This window comes from Coenobita brevimanus, chromosome 23 (assembly GCF_032717465.1).
Source record: "Coenobita brevimanus isolate Jiangsu-jjx chromosome 23, ASM3271746v2, whole genome shotgun sequence".
NCBI lineage: Eukaryota > Metazoa > Arthropoda > Malacostraca > Decapoda > Coenobitidae > Coenobita > Coenobita brevimanus.
In genome coordinates this window covers 3028240-3047500 of record NC_136976.1, presented here as the reverse complement: position 1 = coordinate 3047500, position 19261 = coordinate 3028240, and the positions used below count along the sequence as shown (strand labels likewise).

The 19261-nt window shown below is 41.1% G+C and overlaps 1 protein-coding gene across 1 annotated transcript; it reads right to left on the bottom strand.

Annotated features, from left to right (window-relative positions):
* Window positions 1–7104: 7104 nt before the first annotated feature.
* Window positions 7105–18740, bottom strand: LOC145392828 (bone morphogenetic protein 8A-like). The gene is made up of 5 exons (XM_080267113.1): window positions 18290–18740; window positions 12643–12811; window positions 11729–11868; window positions 10490–10672; window positions 7105–7489 (listed from the first exon to the last, which is right to left on the bottom strand). Exons 1-5 carry the CDS (start codon window positions 18702–18704, stop codon window positions 7131–7133), a joined length of 1266 nt encoding a protein of 421 aa, XP_080123239.1. The 5' UTR covers window positions 18705–18740; the 3' UTR covers window positions 7105–7130.
* Window positions 18741–19261: the final 521 nt, after the last annotated feature.

The following is a 19261-nucleotide window of genomic DNA, read 5'->3' as shown; positions in this document are numbered from 1 at the left end:
ACTACTACTGTTATTAGCTCGGATTACTACTACTACTACTGCTGCTGCTACTACTACTACTACTACTACTACTACTACTACTACTGCTGCTGCTACTACTACTACTGCTGCTGCTGCTACTGCTACTGTTACTACTCAAACTACTACTGCTGCTACTGATTCTGCTGCCACTACTACTAATACTAATACTAATACTGCTACTACTACTACTACCACTGTTATACTACCACTACCGCTACTACCACCACCACCACCACTGCTACTATTATTATTATAACTACTACTATATTGTTATTTTGGTAACTAATAAAATGTCTGAATCTGACCAGAGTGAAACTCATTTACCTTATTTACTGAAAACTAGAAAAATAAAGACCTATTACACACACACACACACACACACACACACACACACACACACACACAGAGGCAAATAATTCCAACCTCATAAAATCCGGGATTAGGCACTTGAATATGATGGTGTTTTGAAAAGAATTAAGCACGCGACGCTCTCACACTCGCACTACGTCAAAAAATCACCACATAAGATACGGTAGTACAAATAAGATCATTAATATTTAACGCCTATTCAGTCTAATTATGCACAGGTTTTATTATATTTTCTTACTTTTTCCTGCCGGATTTATTCACCTGATATGCCCCTCCTAGTGAAAGGGTTAATGGATGCTGCATCAGACCCCCCCCCCCAGTTCGCAAATTCTCTAAAAAGTTGAATTAAATTGTTTCGATAGCTTAGCTGAAAAAGGAATCGGACTGAAGGGGTTAAAATAATACGGCAACAATAATGATACTATTAATGATGACAATGACAGTAATAATACTAAATAATAATAAATAACGACAATATTAATAATAATAAATAATCCATACACCAGATTCCTGGTGTCCTCTGTTCATAAAATATCTGTAACAGTTTGACTTGAACAGTTGTAGGTTGAAATTTGGAGGGAAACAACTCTGGGGAAGCGAGTTCCACAGAGATGAAGTTCGGAGAATGAAAGAATTTTGATAGGCAGGAGTTCTGCAATATGGCTGAGTGACATTCCAGTCATGAGCGGTACCAGATGCCCGTGTAGCACGAGGAAAGGCATGGAGAGGTGGCACCATGGACGCACCTTCGTCTGAGCATTTGCCAAAAAAATATCTGCAAAATAATGCAAGGGAGGCAACATTCCTTCTTACTTGTAGGGGTGGTAGTATATTTGTAATGGCAGGTTGTTAATAATGCTAACAGCTTTGTTCTGAATTTTGTCTAGTTGTTTTAATGCAACCTCTCCACATCCATTCCACAAGGGTGAGCAATATTCAAGCTGAAAGCACACATGACTCTTATAAATTATGGCTAACTGCTCATCAGCGAAGTTACGGACTCTGTACGATAATCCAAGTTTCTTTTGAGGCGGTTTTAGCAAGTGATCTGACATGAGAGGTCCAACTGAGGGCACTGTTAAGTAAGACGCCAAGAATTTCAATACTTTTGGAGATGGGAATATTAGTAGCACTGAAGGTAATGTACGAATCTGGCATTATCTGTCTATTAGTAAACTGTATATATTTAGTTTTACTAGCATTAAAAGAGACAAGTTGTTTTGTCCCCATTCACTGATCGTGGATAGGTTTTGATTTATGGAGATGGCTGTACTGAGTTGAAAGGTAGAGATAATAGACTTTGTAAATGGGTGTCTGAGTGTGAATGAACTATGTAGAGTCATCTGCGTATGAGTGGATGGGATTGTGGGTGACAGATAAGAGATCATTAATATGAACCAGGAACAGGGTTGGCGCCAGAACTGATCCCTGTGGTACACCGGCGTTGAGTGGAAATCGGAATATACATCATCTACTTTTACTCTTATTTTCCTGTCACTAAGATACGAAGAAATCAAAGGAACAAGGGAGTTTGGACAGCAGGGAACGGTGCCATACTCTGTTGAAAGCTTTAGAAATATCAAGGGCTACTGCATGAGTTTCTCCATGTAGATCAATTGACTGATGGATGGAATGAGTTAGATTATGTCAATGGTGGATCGTTTGTGGCGAAAACCATATTGTCTATCATTAATTAAGTTGTTGGATTCAAGATGTTTAACAATATGCTTATTAATTAAAGTTTCAAATACCTTACCAAGAGAAGCCAGGACAGCTATTGGTCTGTAATCAGAGGGGTCAGAGGAACCTCCTTTCTTCGGAACTGGGTGGATATTGGCTTCTTTCCATGAATTTGGGAATAAAGAAGTACGTATGCATAGTCTGAATAATTTAGCACGGAGGCAAGTTCGGGGAGCACTTTTTCAAAACAATTGGCGGAATAATTCCATCTGGGCCTGGAGCTTCGTTGGTAGGTAAATTGTCTAGGATGGATTTTACGTATCTTGTCTGTATTTTAAATGGAGCAATTTCGTAGGACTCAAGTTCTAGTACTGGGACATTCTGGCTGGTATCGTCTATGGCGCTGACGAGGTGCCTACACGTGGTGGCGTTGTACACTTTGGGTGTAGCAAAGCAAATGCGGCGTCCACTCGTGGGCCAAACCTAAAATTCCCCTGCACCTCGCCGTGGGAAGGACCCTACACAAAAACAGCTGAGGAAACAATACTCACAGTGACGAGATGAAGGTGAGAGATGCCAGAAGCCGCCATTATCTTTTCATTAGGATAATCTCTTGTTTTTCTTCTTTTTCCTTCTTTTCACATTCACGCCATCACAACAAATATATAACAGTTTTCACAACCGCCATAACACTTTCAAATGTTTACAATTTCACGTAACATGGCAGTAAACTAAATAATTGTTACTGAAAGCAAAGTTTAATGTGCAGGAAATTATAATGTTGAATATCACTGGTTAATAAAGTACTTTCATTTTAATTTGGCCAAAAAAAATAATAATAATAATCCTTTGTCTTATACGTTCATTGGCACAAGACAGTACCATGGCTCTACATCCTTTCCACAGCACTTCTTCGTGACTAGCACAGTAATCTACTCTTGTTATACAGCTCTACATTCTTTCCACAGCACTTCTTCGTGACTGGCACTGTAATCTAGTCTTGTTATTCAGCTCTATATCCTTTCCACAGCACTTCCTCATGACTTGCACCGTAGTCTAGTTATACAATTCTACATCCTTTCCACAGCACTTCTTCGTGACTAGCATCGTATTCTCTTGCTACATGGATCTACATCTTTTCCACAGCACTTCTTCGTGACTAGCACCATATTCTAGTCTCGTTACAACCCAGGATGGAGAGATGGTAACTTTCTGTCGTTTGGGTAAGATGGACATAAGCGACATCCCCTCAAACCAACTCAACATAGTTCATTATACACTATTCTTACGGTAAATTGTAGTACTTACAATTAAATTCCAAACATTTATCGCAATGGATGCAAAATACTCAAAAGTTTAAATACTGAATGAAAATGTTAGTGCAACTTGAAGTAATTCCTTTAGATAAATTCACCATCTCTTGAAGCACATAAATTCTAACTTATTTATATTTCCTTATCATAAATGATAGTCCACATTGATAGCATTACTATACTCAGATATATACTTCTCTACATAACATGGCAGAATAGGAAACAATATCACACACACAAAAAAAATGGGGTAGATTTTTACAAGTGGACAATACACCCCCCAGGTAGTGCAATATATTTCTCTGGCAGTTTTTGATGCGAATGTTTCTGACCTATCTTAGGGGAGTAATAATCAATTTCCGAACGGGGTAATGGGGGTTATTTGTGATCCTTAGGGACTATACTATACGATAATGGTGCTAAAATTCCAAAAACTGCATATTGTCCACGTGTAAAATAATACCAATGTTATGTCTGACGAATGATGCAGTCAAATGTTTACGTCTTGCCTAAGCCACGCTGACACACTCCTTCTCACACAATTTTCTCCATTTCCTCGCCATATCTGTAACAATTCACGCTTTTCACGGCTACAGCAACGTCAGCGAATATCCACATTTCAGTACCAACGAACACGAAGCTCAATATCACTGCCTAATTAGAGCTTTTTCGAAATAATACTCAAATCGTCAGTACACACCTCCTCACACCTCGCGCATATCCTTGTGGTTGCATTTCTAAATTATCTTCATCAACCTTTTTTTTAGAATTATGCTTCGAATCTCAAGTTTTAAATCATGAAACGTCTAAAAAAAATAAAATAAAAGTGGACCTTGATACTTGAGCCAGAGAAAAGTATTATTTTTTTTTTTTGCTTACGTTTTTATTAAGAATTTTCAGCCTTAAGAAATGCGTGTTTATGCTATGACGTGACAGTTTTTCTCGTGATATTTGGGATTTTATCATATTGCTTCATCAGATCCCTGATTTGTAAATTAAAGAAAACATATTGGAGTAGCGATAACTAAAGAGAATTAAATAGTGGTCGTCAAAGAAAACGATACGCAATTAATTAGCGGTAACTAAACAAACTGTCATTAATTCGAATTCTGATTTCAAATTGTCGAAATCAGCAAGACAGTAGTGCTACCAGTTTTTTATATATCAAGAAATCTACTTTTTTCAGTCATATTTCGAAATTTGGGCTAAAACTTTGCTATAATGCAGTAATATTGATAATAATTGGCCACTAAAATACTTAAAAATAATAATAATAATAATAATAATAATATCGGATTCAAGGCGTCTCTGCAGCTTAGAATATTGGCTTCCCGTACTGAAGGGGTTCTAAAGGTGAGCTAAAGAAATCATCCTGATAGAAAATAAGACTGAAAGGACTGATGGGTGATTCTGGCGGTAATAATAATAATAATAATAATTGTCATAGCCATCACCATTATCATACTTCCGCTAGCGAAAACAATCATCATCATCATCATCGATCGGTAAAGGTTGAAAGTAAATTACATATAAGGTAAAAAATTTATTGAGGCTGAATATATATTGATACATGAGAGAGAGAGAGAGAGAGAGAGACAGAGAGAGAGAGAGAGAGAGAGAGAGAGGTGGTATATCTGGTTATAAGGAAGAAATTAAGTTCATGTATGTATGTATGCATGTATGTATGTATGTATAAGTATGTAAGCATAGTATGTATATACTGTATGTATGTATGTAGGTAAGTATGTATATGTGTGTAGGTAGGTAAATATGTGTATATATATGCATGTATGTGTATGATGTACAGTATGTATGTATGTAAATATGTATATGTATATATGTATGAGTGCGTGTGTACGTATATGTCATGTATATATATGTATGAACGTCAGATAAAATATAATACAACACAGCACTACACAAATCATATATAAAAGCATAGTCCTGTAAATAAACACAAAGCGATAGACAGTAGCATGTATCTATCCACGCTATCTATCGAGCTATATGGCACGCGACGTGACCCCATTACATCTATCATCAGGGGTATATCCAAATTAGGGGGGGGGAGGATAGATAAAAATATAAACCCAAAAATCCAGGTTATTAATTGTATGTGGCTTTGATATATAAGGATGCAGGGTGGGTACCAACACGGCTCAGTCTGCTGGTGTGGGCATGGGTGAGCAGTGGGAGCGGGAAATGGATGTGACGCAGGGTGGGTACCAACACGGCTCAGTCTGCTGGTGTGGGTGTAGGTATGGGTGGTGGGAGTACAGAATGATGCAAGTTAATCTGATAACAGCTCAGTCTGCCGGTGTGGGCGTAGGTATAGTGGGAGTCGAGAATAAATGATGCAGAGTAGGCATGAACACGGCTCAGTCCGCTGGTGTGGGCGTAGATATAGTGGGAGTCGAGAATAAATGATGCAGAGTAGGCATTAAACACGGCTCAGCCTGCTGGTGTGGGCGTACGTGTGGCAGTAGGAAATGAACAAGTGACGCAGGGTAAGAAATGGGATAACACGGCTCAGTCTGCTGATGTGGGTGTGGGCATAGTGGGAGTAGAGAATAAAATGACGCAGGATAGGCATTGATAACACGGCTCAGTCTGCTGGTGTGGGCAGAGGGAGTACAGAAAAAAATTATATACTGGATGATTTAATAACACGGCTCAGTCTGCCGGTGTGGGCAGAGGGAGCAGAGAACAGGCGATGCAGGACAAAGCTAAGCCGCCTCTGTTACTTATGAATCACCCTGTATCTTTATTTATTTATTCATTATTAACAGGAAGGTCAAAATCTTGGCCCTCAAAAAATTATCAAGTTACACAGAAACACAAAAATCTATTAAAAAAAAAAAAAAAGAAAAAAAAATGATCATAAATTACCCAAAATTTGAGAAAAAAAATCCATGATACAAAAAATTTCTCTCTAAAAAAAAAAAAAAAAAAAAAAAGTTAAATGGAGGGAAAGGACTATTGAATCTAGACTTATTGAAAAAATAAAAAATAATAATAATAAAAAAAAACATACACAGGGTGGCTCAAAAACTGCCTGGTAATTGTGGGCGGGGCTTGGGAAAATCTTTTGGCAACTTCTGACTTACACTGTCTATTTTATCTATTGCTCCTTCTCCCTCCCTCCCTCCTCCTCCTTGCTATCCGTCTCCATCTACCTCCTCCTCGGTCGCCCTCTTCTTCTTCCTCCCTCCTCCTTCTTGGCCTTCCCCTCCTCCTCCTCCTCCTCCTCGGTCTTCCCCTCCCTCTCCTCTTCCCCTCCTCCTCTTTCTCAATCTTCCTCTTCTCCTCCTCGGTCTACCTCTCCTCCTCTTCCTCCTTCTCTTCCTTCCTTCCTTCATCTATTCCTTCACTCTGCCCCTCCCTCTTCTTCCTTCCTTATATTCTCCATCTTCTCTCTCCTTCCTCCTCCTCCTCCTCTTCTCCACTTTTCCCCTCCACCTCATACTCGGTCGCCCTCTCCCTCTCCTCCACCTCTTTCCTCCTTCTCATTCCCGGTCTTCCTCTCCTTATTCTCCATAATATTGGTCGAACTTATATTACTATTCTGAGAGAGAGAGAGAGAGAGAGAGAGAGAGAGAGAGAGAGAGAGAGAGAGAGAGAGAGAGACTTAACAATCATCTTAGGGTACTTCTTGAGAGAGAGAGAGAGAGAGAGAGGGAGAGAGAGACTTAACAATCATCTTAGGGTACTTCTTGAGAGAGAGAGAGAGAGAGAGAGTCAAGACCCTTACAAGCACCCACAAGACTTCACAATCATCTTGGGGTACTTCTTCAACACGATGTTATTCTCATAGGAGTAGTAGAGCACCGGGATCGTGGCAAGGTCTATGGGAGCACAACACGCATTCGGGGGCAGCTCCTGATCGGCCGGGACCCCATCGACGAGTTTCACCAGCGTCTGCACCAGCGCGTGATTCGAGGCGTTCATCTTGGCGTGCAGGGGAAAGACGCAGCGCCCCTCGCAGTAGTTGGCGTCGTAGCCCTCCGGAGCGATGACCCAGTTCTCCCAGCCCAGGTCGCGGAAGGACACGTGCAGGTGTTTCAGGCGGCACCAGGTATCCGAGTCGATGGTGCGGTCGGCGATGTCTGAGGACGAAAGAAATATAATGAGCTTTCAATGTACGTAATCATAAAACGGTCCCCTCGGATGGCTAAAATAAATTAGGCTAATAAATAAATTTGGGTTAGGATCAGACAGGGAACTATACCCATATGGTGTTGTCCACGCCATCTAGAAGGAAAAACAAAACATTAAAAGCAAGTGTTTCCCTCTCCAATGCATCCATTTTGCCATACGGGGGAAATACGCAATGCCCCTCACGGGAACTGACATCACAGCCCTCGAAAGCAATAAGTCACATCTCCCTGCCCAGGTTGCGGAAATTATAAGCAGATGTTTAGGAAGGTATTACCCTTTCTACTCTAACTTGGCCTAAAATTGTCATCCCTCCACCTTAAATGCTGAGCTGTGACAAGAGATTAACACTTGAATAAGATGCTATAGTCGGATTCCCGCCCGTTTGCGGTTGAGGTGTGGCCCGCACCTGTGGACAATGGTGCCGCGTTTCCCCAACTTGCGATGTGAAACGGAAGCTATTTATGTACAAGGCATCACAAATTCGATAAATTCAGATGAATAAAACTTACACTTGTGTATTTTGATGGATGAATCAACAGTAATCTTATTATGCATAAAATATTTATACAGTAACACAGAAACATGGCATACATATTGTACAGTGTTGCTAAAAGATATTGTAGTAACTTTTTATGGTTTTTAGCGTAGTTTTAGGGTGGGTAATAATATCACAGTTATGGATATAAGATAATGAGCCTGAAAAAAGAAGAAATATGCCAATATCCAAAGTAAAAGAAATAATTCATGTAATTCTTGTGAGTGGCAACACTTACACACCCATAATAATAAAAGAGAGAGAGAGAGAGAGAGAGAGAGAGAGAGAGAGAGAGAGACAGACAGAGAGACAGAGACAGAGAGAGAGAGAGGCATGCACTGAATGCATTGTCGGCATCACTAAATATAACAAAACCAAATTAACAAATGAAAGCACAATTATAAATAACTTATAAAAGAATCAAAAGTACTCAGGGTGGCTCACATTTCCCGCCAGGAGAGAGAGAGAGAGAGAGGTCTGTCACTGCCTTCTTTGTATTCATTTGTTCCTTTGTACATACTGCACACACTGATATACATTGTTCCTATTGATGCACATATATCTATACACGTAATTTCTCTCTCTCTCTCTCTTCTAATACTGACCACGTGGTAGGTGAATCCAGCCCCCCCTTCCCCTCTCCTCCCTTCTTAATCCCTCCTGGGTGTCTCAGGTCAAATCCCCCTTCACACTTCCCCTCCCCCCTGGACCACCACCCCAACAAACCCACATCCACACTCCCACCCACACCTACACCCACACCCCACTACGTCGGGGTGTATGAATCAGTAACGTAACAAACCTCTCAGCAGACAGTAACATTGACACTCCATCTACTACTAAATATGACAAAACCAAATTAACAAATGAAAGCACATTTATAAATAACTTATAAAAGAATCAAAAGTACTCAGGGTGGCTCACATTTCCCGCCAGGAGAGAGAGAGAGAGAGAGAGAGAGAGAGAGAGAGAGAGAGATAACGGTATAGAAAACGTGGCAACACTGTACACAGGTGCGGGCCACACCACAGCCGCAAACGTGCGCGAGTCCTACTATAGTCAAGAAGAGGCGCTGTGGAAAGGATAAGGAACTGCAGCATGGCCCTTTCTTGCCACTGAGCTACGTGAAATAAGCTGCAAATGGATAAAAATCTGTGTCCAGTTAAAGTAAAAGCAGTGTAGATATCTGAGCCTGTGGTAGGGTCAGCAGTGTCTATGAAGGAAAAGCAAAATGACTTGTGGCATAATGTTAGAAGGGGTAGGGTTTGGTATATGTGGGAGTGCAGCATGGGTGACAAAATCCAGTAAACAGTATGTACGAAGATGGTTTGGGCTGGCAAAGGGGTGTTGTAGTGATGCCAAGATAAATTGCGGGAAATATGGAGTGGCCCGCAGTGTCTGAAAAAGAGAACGGAAATGATACTTGAAGACATTTTAATCAACACTTGGTATCCAGATATATATAGCGAAGTCAATCATATCTGCCGAGGAATAGAAAGTGAGTGGATATAAGTGGGAGGATGGCTTGGGATGGCACAGGGGTAACGGAGAGAGATAAAACTGGGGTATTTGTTGAAAGGTGAGGTCGAGGGACTTCAGGTGTGATCGGTGAATTTTGGTGGGAAAAGTGAATGCGTTTTGTATAACCAAGATAATCAGGTGGACAGAGTTGGTATGCTACATGTGAGAGGATGGATCTGGAGTGGATGAGGAGGAGGGCTGAGAAGTACATGTGAGATGGTCGTTTCCTGATCGGAGCAAAGAATCTTACCCACATAACTTCCAGACTGGTCTTTGGGAGGTGGTGGAGTGGGTGAAGAGAATGTGACTTGACTCTGCTTCCCCTTGTGGTATGAAGAACGCAACAGTGAGAAGGAGCCTAAGACAAGCTTCATTCTTATCTAATTTCTAAGCTCATTCTAACCTAACCTCACCTCGAGACCTTATAAGCCTGCTTCTGGGTGTTGGTGCGGCGGGTGAGGAATGAACAGTGTGAATCCTCTACATATTAAACTGCATTCCATCAGACCCTTTCCAGTCACATCCTAAGCTCATCCTCGCCTAATCTCATCCCTAACCTCACCTCGATAGCTCCTGGGCCTGGTTCTGGGTGGTGATGGAGAAGGGGGCTGAGTGAGTGATTTCAATGAGCTATACATCAAACTGTCCATTTCCATTTCAGTTCCATCAGACCCTTTCTAGTCACATCCTAAGCTCATCCTCGCCTTAATCTCATCCCTAATCTCACCTCGATAGCTCCTGGGTCTGCTTCTGGGTGGTGATGGAGAAGGGGGCTGAGTGAGTGATTTGAATGAGCTATATATCAAACTGTCCATTTCCATTTCAGTTCCATCAGACCCTTTCTAGTCACATCCTAAGCTCATCCTCGCCTTAATCTCATCCCTAATCTCACCTCGATAGCTCCTGGGCCTGCTTCTGGGTGGTGGTGGAGCGGGGGCAGAGCGTGTGGTTCGGATGCGCTTCCTCTTGTGGTACGGGGAGTCTGGCAGTGCGAAGAACCCTACCATGAAGGGACGGAACTCCTCCCCGTCCTTCGCCCCAGAGACACCAACCTCATGGAAGCGACGTTCATGACCTGACGAGATTAGGAGTGAGATTAGTGAGCTCAGTGAGGAGACTAGTGAGCTCAGTGAGAAGATTATGCACTTTTGACTATATCTATTTATCTACAGTATAGCCAGACGCCTGAATCCCGTAAGAGGTGGCCACAAACAAACAAATCACCTCCATGTCGCCCTGTCCCCTGCCATCCCGTCGCTTTCCTTGTCGCTATAATTAAGCTCTAAAGTTCACAATAACAAGCTCTCACATTGCCATCCCTCCATCTTGAGTCCATAGTTGTTGCGACTGATTAATGCTAGAATATGGTGCTAGTCACGAAGAAGTGTAAAAGGGCAAAGTAGCAGCACTGACTTTCCCCGCCACTGAGGTATGTAAATTTAGCTTCAAAGAGGGACGAAAATCAACCTAACTATAAGGGAAAGGACTATAGTAACGACAGACATTAGGTTAGAACACAGGCTCGTATTCTTATAGGGTAATGAGGCTCCCTAACACCTCTTCCTTAGCGATTTATTTGGCTGATTACACTTTACTGTCCTCTGCTGTGTCACATAAATCCTTCCAGTATCGCCATATTTTGCATCTACAGGTACAAAACAGTGCTAGCCAGCGGTAACCCAAAATAAATCGGTAAGGATGAGGTGTTAGTAAGCTTCCTAAGACTTTGACTACTGATGGGATTGATGTTAGAGAGGTGAGATGTTAGAAAGTTAGGTTGGAAAGTGAAGATTTAGTAGACTGTCTTTAAAATAGTGATGATTCATTAAATTAAGACAGATGAAAATTTTAGATTCTGTCATTATTATTATTATTATTATTATTATTATTATTATTACCACCAAAACCACCACTACTACTACCACTTCTACAACTACTGCAGCTATTATCATTATTATTATTACTGTTGTTATTATTATTATTATTGTTATTGTTATTATTATTATTATTATTATTAGTAGTAGTAGTAGTAGTAGTAGTATATAGTACAGTAGTAGTAGTTAAACCCAAGTACTATGGTGTTGCTATTCATTCAACCCTCTCCCTCTCCCTCTCCCTCTCTCTCTCTCACGTCTATGGAGCGAGGTCACGGCCAGTCGCACCCCCAAGTTGGACTCGGGAAACAGCATCCATGAAAGGGCTGCCCCGGAGATGTTCAGACCCACCCAGCCAGGCCCCTCCAGTTCATTCCTTGCTATTTCGGCCTCACTTCTGTTGGGAGAAAGACAATTACGGACCACAAACAACAACAACAACAACAACAACAGAGAGAGAGAGAGAGAGAGAGAGGAATGTGTGAATTAGGGGAGAGGAAGACAAATACACGTGAGAGAGAGAGAGAGAGAGAGAGAGAGAGAGAGAGAGAGAGAGAGAGAGAGAATGTGTGAATTAGGGGAGAGGAAGACAAATACACGTGAGAGAGAGAGAGAGAGAGAGAGAGAGAGAGAGAGAGAGAGAGAGAGAGAGAGAGAGAGAGAGAGAGGAATGTGTGAATTAGGGGAGAGGAAGACAAATACACGTGAGAGAGAGAGAGAGAGAGAGAGAGAGAGAGAGAGAGAGAGAGAGAGAGGGAGGGAGAGAGAGAGAGGAATGTAAAAATTTGGGAAGGGGAGACGAAGACAAATGCGCGTTTGCGAGAGAGAGAGAGAGAGAGAGAGAGAGAATTACCATTACAGAATATTTAAATACAAACGGATAAAAAACAAAAAATCTGCTTTCAAAATACAAAACTTCCTTCAGATATATCACTCTCTCTCTCTCTCTCTCTCTCTCTCTCTCTCTCCCCTTCTCACTGTTCTACTTCTTTCAACACCTTACCTTGCTTTTGTTCTCTCCATTCCTCCCTACTCCCCCTTCCTCCGCCTCTCTCTCTCTCTCTCTCTCTCTCTCTCTCTCTCACACACACACACACACACACACACACACACATACTGTATATAACACCTCACCACTTTCCGCCCTTCCCATAAAATTTCCCCCACTCACCCATCTTTGTCAGTCTTCATATACACGTGCAGGACCACAGGATCAGTGTTCTTCATGGACCGGTGTACCCTCAGCTCCGCCGCCAGCAGGGAGTGGTCCAGAGGCACGTCCCCCAGGTCAAAGTAGAGTCGCTTGTTGGCCCCGGGGGTGCGGTGGCCCCCCGGTGGGTCTGTTGGGGGGGACGGGGGAAATATAAAATGTGTTGGTGTTGCATGGAAAAAAGAGGAAGGCTAACAGTAATGATGATGATGATGATTTAATAATAACAATAATAATAATAATAATAATAATAATAATAATAATAATGATAATAATAATAATAATAATAATAATAATAAGACTGTAGCTGCCCTAGCCAGTCCCTGCTGTGCACCTCTGCTAACACTGTTGTCTGGCACAAGTTACGTTTTTTGTACAAACTCCAAACCCGTTGGTCCACCTGCACCACAAACTGTACACACCTGCTGCACGACCACACCAACTATACACACCTGCTGCACGACCACACCAACTATACACTCCTGGTGCACGACCACACAAACTATACACACCTGGTGCACGACCATACCAACTATACACACCTGCTGCACGACCACACCAACTATACACACCTGGTGCACGACCACACAAACTATACACACCTGGTGCACGACCACACAAACTATACACACCTGCTGCACGACCACACAAACTATACACACCTGGTACAGGACCAGACAACACCTGTGGGGCCAACAAGTGCCTCATTTAGGTGTTGGTCTGTCGTGTATGAAAGACCAATGGACAAGTGTGGATATGTGGCGGGTCCCAAATATCCTAAGGTCTCGCAGCAATGACCTTCGCGTTTTGTCCATACAATTGTTTGGAAAATAATTTTATCACGGGACTTCTTTCATATTCATGTAAATTGTGTTGGAGTAAATTGAGAATGAACATTCTTGATTTTTGTACATTTTTAGATCTGTGACTTTAAAAAGCATGTCAAGGCCAGTGTCACTGGGTCAGTGTAATAGGGTCGGAGTGCTGTATATACATACATACATATATATATATATATATATATATATATATATATATATATATATATATATATATATATATATCTTGTATGTTAATATCCACAAGGAAAAGGAAACACGAAATATCCCAAGCGCTTTCGTGTATTCACACCTGTGGAGGGCAAAGTGAAGGAGGTGACTCAGGTGGCGCACACCTGCCAGTTTTATACAGAAAGAGGTGGGGGGGGGGGCAAGGCCCAAGGGAGCTGACTAAGTCGATGACAATTGCCAATGTTCTACATTTACATCCTTATTTCTTGTTAAATAAATAATAAAACAAATAATATCGCACACGTAAAAAAATTCTTCATATATAAATTTATGGATAGCAATGAACCATATACCATACGATAAGCACAGCTGAGGCATGTCCTACGTTCTGAAGAAGGATTAATAGGATGTGGGGACGGGATTAGCGAGCTTGGACCTAACGACTTACCCCAATCATCTCTCTCTCTCTCTCTCTCTCTCTCTCTCTTTCTCCGGTCCAAAGCCTCACAAATTGGCCTGTACACTGGGTAGGGTTAAGAGAACATTTTAAGGATTAAGAAGGTGCGACGAGGGGATATGACAAGCACAGCCGCATAGGCCTACTAAGTTTCTCTCTCTCTCTCTCATTCAGCAACACGAATTAATGTAAGACAGTCATATCTAACACAGAATTATACATACCGGTGTGTAAAACATACGCAGGTGTATTAAGCTACATGCAGACAGATTTATGCAAACATATAGGAAACACCATACATTAATATACAGTATACGTATCAAGTCATACTGTGCATATGAATACAGCCACGTGTGCATCTGTGTAAGCACTCACAAACGCATACATAGATTCATAAGTACTAATATATATGGTATACATGAGAACAAATATACGTACAGTACAAACACATTACGTACATGCAGAATTACATATGCACACTCATACATACACGGACACTGTGTCAAGTACGAGTTTTTGCTTAAATGATGAGGCGAGATGGGGAAAAAGTCACATATGCGATCAATGTTTATGCGATGTTAACAAGGCGACACATTTCCTCTGTGGTGATGTGATTTGACCTGCACATCCCATGGTTTTAGGTTCATAGTATTAGACTCTCTTTGATTACACTGGATTCAATGATGTTCCCATTAATCGGCAGATCTACAAGACGAGGCTGAGGAGGCTTTCTCTCAAACTATGCCGTAATTCTTGTCTCTCAGTTTAAGACACTGTATGTTGATTATGTTGATTATTATTTAAGTGCTTGATTGTGTTGATTATGCTTTTAAGTGCTTGATTATGTTGATTATGTGTTTAAGTTCTTGATTATGTTGATTATGCTGTTTAAGTTTCTTCTCTGTCTGGTCTCCATCAAACTTAATACGCTCTTTACACGGTATTTTGTTAATCGGTAAACAATGCCACTTGAATTAGCAGGTAAGTACTTGATTAACCTCGTGGATACCTGCTTACCTGTGAATTACGGCTTATTAAGTGATTTATTGGCACTTTTATCTCTCTGTATTTATCTACCTATTTATCTATCTACCTATCTATCTAATTAAAAACTATAATTCCATTGATGTTAATAATAAAAGGTACTAAAAAGATGATTGTAGAAGAATATGATAACAATATAAACCTTTTGGTATAAATATCATCATCATCATCATAATCATCGTCATCACCACCACCATCATCATCATCGTCATCACCATAATCTTCATCATCATAATCATCGTCATCACTTTCTTCATTATTGTCATCACCATCGTCATCACAATCATAGTCATCATCATCATCATCGTCATCACCACCACCATCATCATCATCGTCATCACCATAATCATCATCATCATAATCATCGTCATCACTTTCTTCATTATTATCATCACCATCATCATCATCATCTTAATCATCATCATCAATAGTCATCATCATCATCACCACATCATCATCACAGTCATTATCACCACCGCGATCATCATCACCATCATCATTACCATCATAATCACCGTCATCATCACCATCACCATCATCATTACCATCATAATCACCATCATCATCACCATCACCATCACCATAACCATCACCATCATCATCACCACCACCATCATCATCATCACCACCAGAAATCCCGGTGGTAGCCGACACGCTCATCCACACCTTTATCAAACCATCTTAACAAATAAACAAATAAGCAAATAAACAATAAACAAACATGTAAATAAATAAACAATACTGGTGGGCTAGAATATAAAAAAAATAGAGAAAAAATGCTGTACTAAAAATAGAAAAAAAAAAAGATGCCAAGAAATAAATCGCTATAAATATATTGCTAGGGGACAAAAAAAAAAATCCATAAAACACACCATTATAAAATTAAAACACCGGGTCTGAATGAAACAGCCCTGGTGTGTATTCAGTATGGACGGTGGGTCTTTAGGCACAAGTGGTGACATGAGAAGCGAAACACACACACACAACATTCTTTTCATCTCAGAGCACCATTCTCTCTCTCCATTTTACTTTCAAAACCTCACCTCTCTCTCTCTCTCTGTTCTGCTTTCAACACCTCACCCCTTCCTTTGTTCTCTCCCTACCTTCCTACTTCCTCTCTCTCTCTCTCTCTCTCTGATATGCGACACCCCCTATGACGTCACATGTAAACAAAGATGGCCCCCTTCCATCAGCTTCGGTTCAATTGTTTTTCTCGGTAATTGGCCCTCCCTCCCTCCCTCCCTCCCTCCCCCCTCCCTCTCTCTCTCTCTCTCTCTCTCTCTCTCTCTCTCTCTCTCCTTCCCTTCCTTCCTCATTCCTTCCTTTCTTCTTTCCTAGCCCCCTTCCTCCTCCCTTCCTTCCTTCCCTCCATAACTTACAAAAAGACCTCGATACATTGTCCAAATGGTCTAAAACTTGGCAAATGGAATTTAACGTTGAAAACTGCAAAGTACTTAACGTAGGCAAGACCATTGGAGATACTAAATACAGCTTAGATAACAAAGAAATTAGCAAATCGGAATGCGAGAGAGATCTAGGAGTTATGATTAGTAACGACCTTAAACCAAGGCAACAGTGTATTAATGCGAGAAATAAAGCAAATAGGGTCCTAGGATTTATTTCGAGAAGCGTGAGCAATAGATCATCAAAAGTAATACTGAAACTTTATCTAGCATTAGTAAGGCCACATTTAGACTACGCAGTACAATTTTGGTGTCCTTACTATAGAATGGATATTAATTCGTTAGAAAATGTACAGAGAAGAATGACAAAAATGATACATGACGTCCGGAACCTGTCATATGAAGACAGACTGAAAAGACTAAGTCTGCATTCGCTAGAGAGGCGTAGAGTAAGGGGAGACTTAATTGAGGTGTTTAAGTGGATGAATGGTATAAATAAGGGAGATATTAGCAAGGTACTTAAAGTGAGCATACAGGATAGAACTAGAAATAATGGTTTCAAACTAGAAAAAATCCGTTTCAGTAAGGAAATAGGTAGAAATTGGTTTGGTAATAGAGTAGTAGACGAATGGAATAAGCTACCTAGTAAAGTAGTTGCTGCCTCTTCCATTGAGAGTTTCAAGCATAGGCTAGATAAGCATATGACAAATAAGGGGTGGATATAGAATAAAGAAAATCTTATAACCAATACTAATTCATAATTTTTTTCTTTTCAGGTTACACTATGATAGTCTCTATTCTCCTTTCACACTTTCCTGTAAAATGTCCACGCCAGTTTTTCTATACGGCGTGGTGTTCTTTCTGACTTTTTCCTGCCGGTCTCGGCTGGAGGGTTTGGAGGGCGGGGGAGAGCCTTCTTCTTTGCTATCCTTATCTCATTCTAGTAGTTCAGTTACTCTTCTAGGAGCTGCCTAGCATGGGCCAACCGGCCTACTGCATTTATCCTCTCTTCTTATGTTCTTATGTTCTTATAAGCATATGACAAATAAGGGGTGGATAAAGAATAAAGAAAATCTTATAACCAATACTAATTCATAATTTTTCCTTTTCAGGTTATTAATAGATTGATTTCCTTGTTTTAAAATATCATGGAAGGCTTGATATTAAAAAAATAATAATAACGAGATTACAAGCCGATCTCTCTCTCTCTCTCTCTCTCTCTCTCTCTCTCTCTCTCTCTCTCCTCTCTCTAACATTATCAAATACATAAAATCTGTAGATGGTTTGCCAGTGACGTGAAATGAATACTGATGATGATGATGATGATGATGATGATGGTGGTGGTGGTGATGGTGATGATGATGATGATGGTGGTGGTGGTGGTGGTGGTGGTGATGGTGATGATGATGATGATGGTGGTGGTGATGATAATGATGACAATGTTGATGCAGCTGCTAATGATGATGAACAAATTAGAGCCTATGGAAAGGTAACAATATATATATATATATATATATATATATATATATATATATATATATATATATATATATATATATATATATATATATAATAAATAACCATAAGAATATTTCGACTGGGGAATTATATTAAAAAGATTTATAATGTAGTCCTATCATTTATATAAGAGCATACAAAGAAAAATGAAGATAATAATAATAATAATTCCTTACCTCGACTGACGAAGGTAATAATGGTATCCGCAGCCGAAACCGTCTCTCTGTGTGTTGCATCCAGATGAGTTGAAATTGCATGTCCTCTTTCATCAATCGTGTCGTAGATCGCCTTCAACCACGTCGGGGCGGACCCATGGGTGTGGTGTGGGCGTGGGGCGTGATGGTGGCGCCCTTTGAAGTTCTGTGGGGGCGTGGGGAGGTCCAAAACATCCAAAATATCCCTGGCAAGTCCTGCTGCTTCTTCGGCGTCAAGTTGATCCGCCAAGACCGTCCTACCTTGTCCATCATCCATCCACACACCAACGGCTGATTGCGCCCCTTTAACCACAACTACCACCATTACCACCATCCACAGCAACCACCACAATCCACCTGCACCTCGCCCCATCCCTCCTTGCTTTTCCCTCGCCATAATTACGTCAGAACGCAATTTATCTCGACGTTCTCAAACCCGCCTGCAAAAGCACCGAGTCACTCCGCGCACACACACACAAATATCACATCTTCACCTCTACGTCCAATTCCCTGGTGATTTCAACTCCAGTTCCTCGCGAGATGAAAGTCAGATTATTTAACTAGAATTTCTCAAGGCGAGGACGAGAACGGGAAGGCTGGGGGGGGGGAAGAGACGAAAAGCGAGATGGCCTGTTTTTTCCAGGCTGGATACACTCCTTTTGTCAATCTTTTCCGCCTCTTTTCCTGTAATTTCTCCTTCGCTGTTGCCACCTCTGTCCCCGCCGGCTGCCTAAACTGCGCTGGTGGTTGTGTGTATATCGTCTGTGTGCGTGTGTGTGTGTGTGCTGTGTGCGTTGGAGAAGGTGGAACACGTGATAGGGATGCCAAACTGGGTATATCCTTGAACAACGCGCAACCTCCCTTTCCCAAACTCCAGCCAGTATTTCCTCCTCCTGCCTTTAATTATACCTCTCAAACCTTACTTCATAACCCAAATCAACCCTAAAATAAACC